The sequence below is a fragment of the Hoplias malabaricus genome, chromosome Y (genome assembly GCF_029633855.1).
Source record: "Hoplias malabaricus isolate fHopMal1 chromosome Y, fHopMal1.hap1, whole genome shotgun sequence".
NCBI lineage: Eukaryota > Metazoa > Chordata > Actinopteri > Characiformes > Erythrinidae > Hoplias > Hoplias malabaricus.
The window spans coordinates 87,340,723-87,352,784 of NC_089820.1; the positions used below are offsets into that span (position 1 = coordinate 87,340,723).

Sequence of the window (12,062 nt, forward strand, 5' to 3'; positions counted from 1 at the left end):
CCAATATAATTCACCCCCAGCATTGGGTTTTGAGTGGAACTGCGTTCTCTGTTAGTGCTCCATTTAAAACCATTGGGAGGAGTTAAAGATACAGTTTGTGAGATGCGGAACTAATCATCAACAAACGCAGCTGACCTCACTATTAACCTAGTGCCATCACAAGTTACAAAACGTAGCATAAACGTTTCCAGGAGGAGTGTAGAAGCTGTGACTCTGGTACTAGAGCTGTGCAGTTAAACTAAAGCTAATCAAAACCAACATTCAGAACTACTTCTAATCACCGGAATCACGCTGCGTCTGTGGTTTGGACGTGTTCTGACTTCAGTGAAGACACCGAACGTAAAGAAGTCAAATGTAAACACTGAGATAAACCTTTAACACTGGAGTGTGTTAAACAACAACAGAATAATCGTAATCGAGGTAAAATGTTCAATTAATTGTGATAATGATTTGCAGTTGTATCGCCCAGCTCTAGCAGACACTCTGACAAAGGAGAGACAAACCTTAGACTTTAGATGGAACATTGGCCCTGTTGTGTATTAATATTCATTGTAAAACAAACAAATATTCATTCAAATATATGTCTCTCTCTCTTTCTCTCTCTCTCTCTCTCTCTCTCTCTCTCTCACACACACACACACACACAAAAGACACACAGTATAATGGTGAGATTAAGTTACAGTTATTTCTGCAGATCTGGCTGCAGATGGGGTGATGAAAAAAGAAGTGCGGAGGGATAAGTGTAGGCAGCTGTCCCCAATTCCTCTGTTGTTCCATGTAGAACCAAAAGACCTGGTTTCCTGAAAGCCATCCCAGATTAGCATTTCTGCCCAGAGACGTTCAGCAGCAATGTTTATAACTATTCACTCATTCATGTTCTGTAATCACTTCCTGTTCAGGGTCATGGCAGGTGCAGAGCAGACCCCGAAACATCGGGCACAAGGCGGGGTCACACCTCGGACGGGGTGCCAGTCCATCACAGGACACTTCTGAAAGTCCAGTCCACCGACCAACGTGGTGAGAACACACCACAGGACCCTGGAATTGTGTGGCACCACCGTGTCGACTGGTTAATAATTAAAACGTCTCAAATGACTCGGGCTGTTTACACCAATTAAAACAGACTTTACATAAGGTACATAAGGGGGGATGGAGTCTTTTAATAGACATCCAGCGTTTTTAAATCTAATCCAAATCTAATCCAAATGTGATACACATCCAGTGTATTGTTCAATCAAAACAAACAATGTGAAAAAATGAATGTAAACATTTGTAATAGAACATTATTCAGTGAAAGGTCGAAAAATAAGTTATTTATAGAATGAATTTGTTGAACCACTGATGATCTGGCCAGGGGTGGCACGGTGGCGCAGCAGGTGGTGTCTGTCACACAGCTGCAGGGACTCGCTGGGGGACAACTGCAGGTTGTGGGTTTGACCTCGTGATCTGATTGGTCCAGCTAAAGTCTTCCTATTGGTCCGTCAGTTAGCCATCAGAACAGGCTCAAAAATCCACAGCTGCTCAAAAAGAGATTCACGTGCAGCAGAGAAGGCTTTTTCCACCTCATTCAAAAACTCCCACAGCACATTCAGAACCTCACAAATGTGTGATTCACACATTCACAACGTTTGATTTACAAATGCTAGTCTTTTCTACATATTTTATAATTATTTCTATACAGTACCAATATTTTTTCCACATTTGTTTAAATTATTATTATTATTATTACAAGCTCAAAAACTTTTTGACCCTTTTTTGACTCCATAGTTTTTGCACGTAACTTCTTTCCAGGTTTGAGCACTGAGTAGATGCTGTGTACTGCACTTACTAGGTTTAGTTCTTTCTAGGTGTCAGCACTGGCCCTTTTTCAGGCCGTGTCTGAGCTCAAGGGGAGATTGGACTCCAACCTGTTTGTACAAGGATAAATATTTAGTTTGAACACAGAGCACTTTTGTGAGTGAATGTCCAAAAACACACGTTGGTAGGTGGATTGGAGACTCAAAAGTGTCCGTAGGTGCGAGTGTGTGAGTGTGTGTCGCCCTGTGAAGGACTGGCGCCCCCTCCAGGGTGTATTCCCGCCTTGCACCCAGTGATTCCGGGTAGACTCCAGACCCACCGCCGCCCTGAACTGGAATCCGACAGCGAATGAATGACCGTAATTGGAAATTATAAACAATATATTCATTGTTTTGGACAAAGCCAAGTGTTTGTGTAATGTCAGATGAACACAATGATAGCATTGATCTTCCTTTATTTCATTTGCAAAATGTGTTTCTTCTTAAAAAAATACAAACTCATGTTCTTTATACAAATAAATATATAATACAGATTTAAACGCTACCGGTCCTGTTCCACAGGAGCTTTCATTAAATAAGTTAAAGAAACCTGTCGTGGTGGTTGTTTACCATAATAACACCTGCCTGGTCTCAGTGCATTCCGGGGAATACGTGTTTCCCTGGTGACCATCTTCAAATGTCTACATTTATTGGAGTTCCATTCCCAGACAGATTTGAAGCAATGTGATCAGTCCGTATCGTATCTTTATAAGACCACCTTCAGAATGTCCACATGCACAGTGTGACATCACAGTTCCTGCTTGACGTAATTTAACTGAAACATACATAATTTAATGGAATAAAAAACACCAATGTTGCTAAAAATTAAGTTAGAAATCACTGAATATCATATGAATGAATGCTAATCAGTGACATTCAATTATTATATGTTTCTGACCGAGGTCTTCCTTTAATCGCACGAGAAGGGTCCCGTTTTTAAAGGAAATAACTTGCATAATGAAAGAGTAAAAGAATGTTACAATATTTTTCACCTATTGAGCAGGTACCAGTTTTGTGACGTCATACACTTTAAAAGACTGCCAAAAAATGACTCAGAGCAACAAAGTTTAGAGATCCTTACACATCTTTTCTGGAACCCAACATCCAAGCTTTCAGCGTGGTATTCACTTTCAGCCTCTAGTTTGATCTGGACTCAGTTCTGTCCATCAGCAAACCACAGAACTGACAGCTGAGGCCGAGTGGAAGATGCCGCATTGTTCTGCAATCAGCCACAGGCCCCAGAGGTTTATACTGCATCCAAACAAAGCAGAACTCGATCGACCGCATCTTGACTGAAGTGCCGTCGTTGTGCAGTAAAGTGACTTTTTGGGCATTTTTAGGTTTTAAGTGCATCAAGTGCGAGAGCAATAATACGTGGCATGCTACGGTAGAACGACTCATTCTCCAATCCTACAAGACTGTAAAAGGTTAAAGGGCGTCCTCCCACGTTGGCCTTGACTCGCGCCTTATAAAGTCCACGTTCATTTTTTGTTGTGAGGTCAACCAGCACCTGAAACAACACAAAGATGCACAGTAAGCCCATGTTTTAAAGCAATTAACAGTAGCACATGAAAATGTTAGATTTAGACTCATTAACTGAACATATTCCAACATATGCATTATAATATCATTCATTCATTCAACGTCTGTAACCCTTATCCTATACCCGCAAGACAGGAACACACCTTGAAGGGGGTGCCATTCCTTCACAGGGTGACACACCACACTCCTCACAGACAGTCACCCGGAGGAAACCCACACAGACACATGGAAAACACACCACACTCCTCACAGACAGTCACCCGGAGGAAACCCATGCAGACACAGAGAGAACACACCACACTCCTCACAGACAGTCACCCGGAGGAAACCCACGCAGACACAGAGAGAACACACCACACTTCTCACAGACAGTCACCCGGAGGAAACCCACGCAGACACAGGGAGAACACACCACACTCCTCACAGACAGTCACCCGGAGGAAACCCACGCAGACACAGGGAGAACACACCACACTCCTCACAGACAGTCACCCGGAGGAAACTCACGCAGACACAGGGAGAACACACCACACTCCTCACAGACAGTCACCCGGAGCGGGACTCGAACCCACAACCCCACATATTTGCACCAATTAAAATTCCCTCCATGTACTTTCTTCAGAAATCTAGAAGCTAGTACACGTAAGTTACACTAATAAAACACTGACGTTTGGCTATGACCAAAACAAGGGGAACCATAAATAACATGATTTATTCGCTGAGTGCAGAGAGTGAGTCTTATTGAAATACTCACTTACACCATCGCTCACCTCTTGGAAGTTCATGTTGACATTGCTAGGAGCAACATCTAGGATCCAGCTGTATGTTTCTCTGTTAACAACAACCTGCTGAGCTGACTCAGCCACCCCAGGACACACTGCAAAACACAGACATGTACTCCTTCATTTTCCTTGTGGCGCTTCCCTACTCGTACAGTTCTTTTGTTGACTTTTCATGTGCCTAAATTCCAAATACGAAAAACCTAATAACTGTTTTAATCATGCAGCCGTTACGAAGATGAGTAATTGTATTGTTTCATAGTGTAGCATAAAGGCACCTGTAAAACCTGCTTTAGCAAGAAGATGTACAGTCAGTAGTTTCTTTTTTTAAATGTAATAAATTCAGCATAGCGTCTTCATCTATTTTATCTAAGCAACAATTAAAAACCCTGTTTAATACGTCTTTCTATGCATTTTCATTATGTACAAACACACACACACACACACACACACAGTGGCAGTGTGGCCTAATGTTTAGAGAATGGGCGTGGGGAAACTGGTGGCAGGGAAGTGAATTAACAGCGCTGTCCTCCTCCCACAATTCACTACTGACCCCTAACCCCCACCTGCCACTCAGAAAATTTCCACCACGCACAAACGTTTCTGCTAATGTTGAAGTGTCTGCGTGTGTGTCCAGTGAACTGAACTCAACAGCTTTGTGAACTAAATTCAGCTGAGATCTAGCAGTAATTCATCCAAAAATGGCTAATCAGTGAAAACAGGAGGGTTATGCTTTGCCTGTGTTTAGTGGGTTAGCATTTGAGTGACATGTCTTTTAATGAGTGGCGTGTCTTTGGCCAAAACAATTCAGCTCTTTTTTAACTTGGAGTTATTTGGGATTATGACAAACTTCTCTCTGCCTGATGCTGAAAGGTTAAAGATACCTTTGTTGGTGGCTCCACGGATCCGTCTCTTGTGCAACTCTCTCCGCTGCCTCCTCTGTGGAAGCTCTAGAAAAATAATCAGATTAAAATGTGTTAATCATTTCAACACATATTCATACGCTAATGTTGTATTTACATGGTGTAGAAATATGGATAAAATTCACCTTTCTTCCTTCTGCTGGAGGATAGCTGAAGCTTGGTCGGGGTGGAGCTAGTCACGGCTGAACTTCTGTCCACTAGGGATTCTGAAGACGTGAGCGACTGAGATCCATCCACCGCAGAGACCTCCAGGTTCTTAAACTCCTGAGATAAAGCCAGTGTCTGAGCACCAACAGGTGGAGGGTCAAGAGTCTGATCACGGCCAGGAAAGATGGTGCTCAGTAGACGTCCTGTCTCGCTCACTCCGACTTTCTGATCTTCTGCACTGCTTCCAGTTAGAGACTGATGCAATAGATTTCTCCATTTTTCCAACAAAAGTGTGTCATCCTTAGAGCGTGGATCTGCTCCACTGGGCGGAATTCCAGACTCGCTGCTGGGAATGACCAAATCCATCCAAAAGTGTCCGTCTGGCCTTGGAGTTTGGCGAGACGCCATTCTGGAGCGGAGGACAGCAATCGTGGAGAGCAAGTCGCCCTCAAGCTGATGAAGAGTTGACTCCTTGCCCTAAAAACATTACATCCGTTACTCCTCGCCTGAAAATCCGACAGATTCAGAGACCATCCTTCATTTATTTTTAAATTCCTGTCAAAAAGTCAGTTATTCAGTTCAGTGTGGGAAATAATATGTAACAGGAAACTCAGCAAAAAACATGTTTTGTGTTTAATGTGTGTAAATAACAGCCCTGAAGTTCAATGTAAATAAAAAAAACATAGATTTTCCCTAAAAATAAACAGTTGAAAAAATATTTCTAGCAACACTTGTATAATTTTAGCCTTCAAACAAAAAAAGGAGAGGGATTTTGATAAGGTGCTAATAATTAGCATGCTGTACCAACTTTGACCACAAGGGAGCAGTCCAACTCAATACAGCGGCCGCCGCCGAAATACGAGCAAACCGACCGTTATTCAGCCCCGCGAGAGACAAGGTAAACTGTGAATAATTATTCATAATTTATATATTTATATATGCTATATATCAACTATCAACTGTTTTTGGTGTGTATAACAGGCATACAAAATATAATAAATAAATAAAATATAATAAATAAATAATATATAATAAATAAATAATATGGAACTTATTCCCAGGAACAAACATTAAACTTTCCTAAACTAATCAATTTTATTTATATAGCGCTTTTCACAACAGAAATTCGTCACAAAGCAGATTTAGCCACATTTTTTATTGACCTTGAACTTCAGGGCTTCCGTAGTAAACACTTTGTCTTTATAAACATTCTCTTTGAGAGAAGTGTTTTCAGATTTTTCAGGAAATATTTTTCTATAAATTCTAGTCACAGAAGCTGGGCGTGTCTCATGAACCCAGTTAAAGGTGTTGAGGTCTATAATATGTTTATAGATGTACACCTAAGACATACACCTAAAAAATACATATTATTGGTGATTGTTCTCACCTGTTGAAAGAGTTCTTCCTCTTTATGCTGCAGCTTCACCTCTTTGAGGGCTTCCCGCTGCTCCATATCCTCAGCGACACGGTTGAGGTAGTTCTCCCAGTCGTCCACTAGGGAGCCCACGTGTTCAAATAAAGATGGAGGCGTCCAGGCAGCGGTGGCAGGCATTGAGGTGGGTACTACCTGTTCTTTTAAAACAATACATTAATTACTAAAATACATTTGGGAGAGAAACTATATCAGCGTTTGGCCGTGTGTCTAATTTTTTGATTATTTTGTAGTGAATCCAAGGAAGGTCTTAAATCATGTGTGTATTATGCGCTCATGACTGCTGTGAGAGGGTGAAAACGACAAGAGGCAAGTGATTGGCAATACCTGTTTTAAAGGCGTGTCGGCGTGTCCGTGTTGTCATGGCAGAACTGTAGACGTGTTCCACCAGCTGAGGAAGACTTTGTGTGAAAAAGGTCAGGTCCACTTTGTCTCTAATGTAATCATCGGCCCTCTGCAACAGATCCAACAGACTTTGTAGGAACGAGCGCAGCTCTAGAAAAGTAGATACAGAGAGGGAAATTAATGGATTACATATAACGAGGTAGTTTTGAAGCTCTGCACAGCGTGTATGTGGTAAATGAGTTGTAGTAATTAATATAATAAGCGTTATGGTAAATCCGTTTACTCACGACATTTTTTAAAACGGCTCTGACACTTCTCCTGCGCTTGCTGCTCGCAGGCAGTGGCGTCCAGGTTGGAAGGGCAGCTCAGTGTGTAGAAACGACAAAGCGAGTTGAACTCTGACACCTGCTGATCTTCCAACAGATCAGATGTCTTCAAAAGCTCAGGACAGGTGGGTTCCCTGCTGCCGACTGATTCTGTGATTGAACATAGACAACACTTCAGACTCAACCGCCACTACAACTACAACATCAAAGAATATTTATTTCCTGTATAATCCTTATTACATGTTTTTTCAGCAGTGTGAACTCACTCTGAATTTCCCTGAGGATCCAGTCGGTAAAGGCTGTGACACGTGTGTATACACCTGGCTTGCCCTTCTCTCCACAGCCATCTCCCCACGACGTGATCCCAAATAACTGGAACCGTCCAGAAATACGGTCCTGAAAGATGAGTGGGCCACCGGAATCCCCCTTCAGAAAGAAAAGAAAAGCAGGAGATGATAAAGTATGGTAGAGGAGCTGCACGTGAGCGTTATGGTCACCATTGTCACGTGTGTTGGGTTCTGTGATGTGATTTCTTTCCGGTTTGTGCTCCCTTTGACATGTGATCTTCTAGCCCCCCCGTGTTCTCTCTGGTCATGTGATGCTCCATGTTTATCCGCCTCGGTTTAGTGTCCTTAGCTGTAGTCTTAGTTAACGCTCTCGTTCTATTCTCACTCCTTCTGTCAGTGTTGTAACTTCTGGCAACTGTAGCTTGTCTTTGTGTCTTATTTATTTCATTAAATGATTCTCCCGCACTAACCCCCATCTGCGTTACTAGACTAGTGTCAGGTGTGAGCTATAAAGATCAGTGCCTTCGTACTATTTAAACCTTACAGAAATATTTCACCATCTAAAGTCATCTCAATGTTTACTGCAAAAAGCTGGGGAGGTGGCAGACAAGATGCTGAATGGAATTAGATCATATGCGGGAAGCAGCTTAAGCGTGAGTATGTGTGTAATTTAACACTAAACCCACTGAGTAGGAATGGGTTAAATACCTGGCAGGAGTCAATGCCTCCAGACAAGTAGCCAGCGCAGAACATAGTGTTGGTGAGAAGCTCTTTACTCAGTGCACTTTTGCATGTGCCCTGAGAGAGCAGAGGAACCTTCGCCTCCATCACCACGTCAGCCGCCGGACCATCTGCACAAACACAAACACGTCAATGCTTCAGAAATATACAGAACTATCACATGTAATAAAATACAATAAGTTTCATACTGTTGAAGGTATTTTAGCATTTTCAAGAAAAATCTTACGAGGTAAATCAACAAAATCATTACTGGATTAAACAGGTTTGTGTTCTGATCGTTCGTTTACCTTCATAGAGTGAACCCCATCCAGCCACCAGACAAGGTGTACCAGCAGGCGGCTCAAGGTCAGAGGGCAAACAGACAGGTGTAACCAACTCCGATAGAACCACAGGAGAGCTCAGCTCCACCAGAGCAATGTCATTATTAAATGTCTTTGGGTTGAACTGCAAGAGAAGATTATGAGGAAACGATTGGTTAGATTTACAGGACAGGGCACGTGCTACATGTTTGACGAGGTAGAAGAGACCTGACCGAACAGAAGGGCTTGAAATTAGCAAGTATTCTGCACTGAATCAGAATTTTGTACTTCACCAAGGCAATTTGGACCCAGGTGTTGACATTCCATTTTGCAAAGGTATGTAGGTTTCAGAATGCAATCATTCATTGATTGTCTGTAACCCTTATCCAGTTCAGGGCGGCTGTGTGTCAGGAGCCTTCCCAGAATCACTGGGTACAAGGCAGGAACACACCACATTCCTCACAGACAGTCACCCGGAGGAAACCCACGCAGACACAGAGAGAACACACCACACTCCTCACAGACAGTCACCCGGAGGAAACCCACGCAGACACAGAGAGAACACACCACACTCCTCACAGACAGTCACCCGGAGGAAACCCACGCAGACACAGGGAGAACACACCACACTCCTCACAGACAGTCACCCGGAGGAAACCCACGCAGACACAGAGAGAACACACCACACTCCTCACAGAGAGTCACCCGGAGGAAACCCACGCAGACACAGGGAGAACACACCACACTCCTCACAGACAGTCACCCGGAGCTGGCCTCGAACCCACAACCTCAGGACCCTGGAGATGTGACAGAGACACTTCCTGCTGCTCCACTGTGACGCCCTGGTTTCAGAATGGAGTTTGTAAACTAAATTATACTATACACTGATTAAGGGTCAGAGACGATGAATGAATTAAATATATACTGAATATTTTTTAGTATTTTGAATCATTATGGTTAAATCTTCCTGTGTACTCTCTTTACACAGAGGTTGCTCTCTACTGGGTGAAGTTATGAGCTTAGAGTAAAGTTCTCATGGTCCAAAGCCTGTGCTAACTTTGGGCAGCCCTTCAACTTCTTCAAGGTGAAATGTCCTGACCTTGGGGTGTGCGATGATGCGATTGACCTTCAAGGCCTGTTCGTCAGGGTCAGTCTTAGTGATGTCAAACTCCCCAACAACAACTGTCCAGTAACTCTCACTGCGGCTTCTACACTTACAGAGAGAGGGAGAGAAAGAACACTGTATTATTTCACAAAGAGTAAGTTCTGCTCCTGTTTAAGGGCATCGTGCAGCGTGACAAGACAAATAACATTTAATATTCATAAATCATGAAGTGGGCTTCATAGTGATCTCAGTGATGCCCTGGGTTCAGCCGGGAGTGGAACAGTGAGTTTATACACAACGGTTTTCTGTTGCCTTTCCAGCTCCAGTCTAAAGGAGGTGTGAAGAGATCCAACATCCAAGTTTAAGTGGTAGTCCACTGCTGCTCAGGGTGTTTCCTTTTGGACTGTAAACACACACTGTATCCAGGCAATTCACTTAAAAACGGGCGGAAACCGAAGGATTAATTTGGGCAGAGTTCACAAAACTGAAAATGAAATGAAACAAAACGAAAGCCAGTGGAATGATATAAGCTCAGAAAGTCCCCCACAGCAGAAATCATCAAATAGACATTTCTGATCAGATTTACTAAAAATGTGTGAACATCTGGACCCTTAAGAGATCAGACTGGAACCTAAAACAACAGAATGACACCTGAGTTGTTCTCTGTGAAGTTGTTTCAGTGGTTTGCTACTTTTTTTTTTTAAGTAGCCATCATGAAAAACAAATACATTGAATTGATTTATACTTTTCATGAGCACTTCCAGGACCTCCAGATGACCTCCAGATGACCTCCAGAACGGAAAACTCTTTAAGTAATGCCAAGGATTTGGGATAAACTCAGTAAATGCAATAAATCCCCTGGAGGAAAGGGGGCGCTATACAGTGAGCTGTAATGTAAGTGACAGTGTAGGCTTTTACCCAGTAAAGCAGTGTGCAGCGGTAATGACCCAAGAGCTGTCCACAAGAACTCCCCCACACATCAAAGCCCCATCCAGCCGCAGGTTCACCAACCAAGGCCAGCTGCCAGGGGGCGCTGGAGAGCCACCGACGATCCGAGAGCGTGGCTGGGTCAGGTTCCTTCCCACGGACACCCGCTGACCACACACAGCTGCAATGTGCACAAAAGAGAGTGGGGTTTGCACTTGGGGCTTTAAAGCTAAAGCAGAATCTTTTTTAGTGTGAAACTACAACGTTAAACAAGTAAATGGCACAAATAACCCATTTAGCAAGCGTGATTGACCTCGTGTCCTGATCTTGTATGGAGCTCTGTGTGTGTGTGTGTGTGTGAGAGAGAGACAGAAAGAGAGAGTGTATACCCTGTGTTCTGGTCTGTGTAACCGGTTCTAGATTCTGCATGGTGTTCAGAAGACTGCACTGTAACACTCTGGAGCTGCAGCTCTCCCCCATGATTCTGAGGCAGGAGTCGGAGAGGAGCTGTGTGTTGGAGCAGCGCCGTCTGTAGAAGCCACAAGCCTGGCTAAGTGCCCAGCTCCGATCACCCTCGTCTGACAAACTCTGAGCACGTCTGATTACGTCACAGCTCGGCTCCATCAGCAGTGACTCTGCAGACGCTGCAGGAGACAGACCCATTAATCGTTATCATCACCGCTGACTTAGGACTGCAATCACAGAAGAAATTCAGGGCATTGTTTTAAAAAAAATAAGCGTAGTCTATGATGCTTTAACGAAAGTGTTGGGCTCAGAGTGGCTTGGGTTTTCAGCTCTGTTTCACCACAAGAGAAGGAGCTGAGCTGGGGCAAAGTGAGAGCCCTGAAGTGTAGGCCACAGCACTGTACACTGGGTCAGGGTTTGGGTTTATGTGATTTTCTGACCCGTGTGAACAGGTCCAGTTTTCCGTGGTGTTTCCTGGTGTTGGTCTTTTATGATGGTGTTCTCTAGTTAACGCGTGAGTTCTCACCACATGCTCCTGAGCGCTGTCCACAGTCCTGAAATAGACAAGGCATACAGCCTCTGCAGCCAGCTTCAGATTTGCTCCTTTCTGATATCGCTTTATCCACCGCAGACAGAGCATGTGAGAGTGCAGCCTCCATCACCACAGTGCCCCTGTCAGACAGAGCTAGAGAGAGAGAGAGAGAGAGAGAGAAGACATTCAGTCATGAGAAAGTCGCTTTACTCCTTCAGAGCAGTTATCAAACTTCTCCAAACCAAAGGCCGACTCATTTATCACTAAAACACACAAAGATCAAGAGGAAATCTGAACTTTTGTTGGGAACTATACCAACAGACGGAGCAGGGGCTGCAGAATGTGTCACAGTAAAGACCTCAGTGACTTTTAATTGG

The 12,062-nt window shown here is 43.6% G+C and overlaps 1 protein-coding gene across 1 annotated transcript; it reads right to left on the minus strand.

Moving 5' to 3' along the window:
* Positions 1–2,276: 2,276 nt before the first annotated feature.
* On the minus strand, positions 2,277–11,351 carry LOC136678584 (uncharacterized). Its single transcript, XM_066656625.1, has 13 exons — positions 11,078–11,351; positions 10,680–10,869; positions 9,756–9,864; positions 8,645–8,801; positions 8,325–8,467; positions 7,596–7,755; positions 7,291–7,479; positions 6,986–7,153; positions 6,614–6,798; positions 5,205–5,703; positions 5,041–5,106; positions 4,148–4,254; positions 2,277–3,345 (listed from the first exon to the last, which is right to left on the minus strand). Exons 1-13 carry the CDS (start codon positions 11,349–11,351, stop codon positions 3,172–3,174), a joined length of 2,421 nt encoding a protein of 806 aa, XP_066512722.1. The 3' UTR covers positions 2,277–3,171.
* Positions 11,352–12,062: the final 711 nt, after the last annotated feature.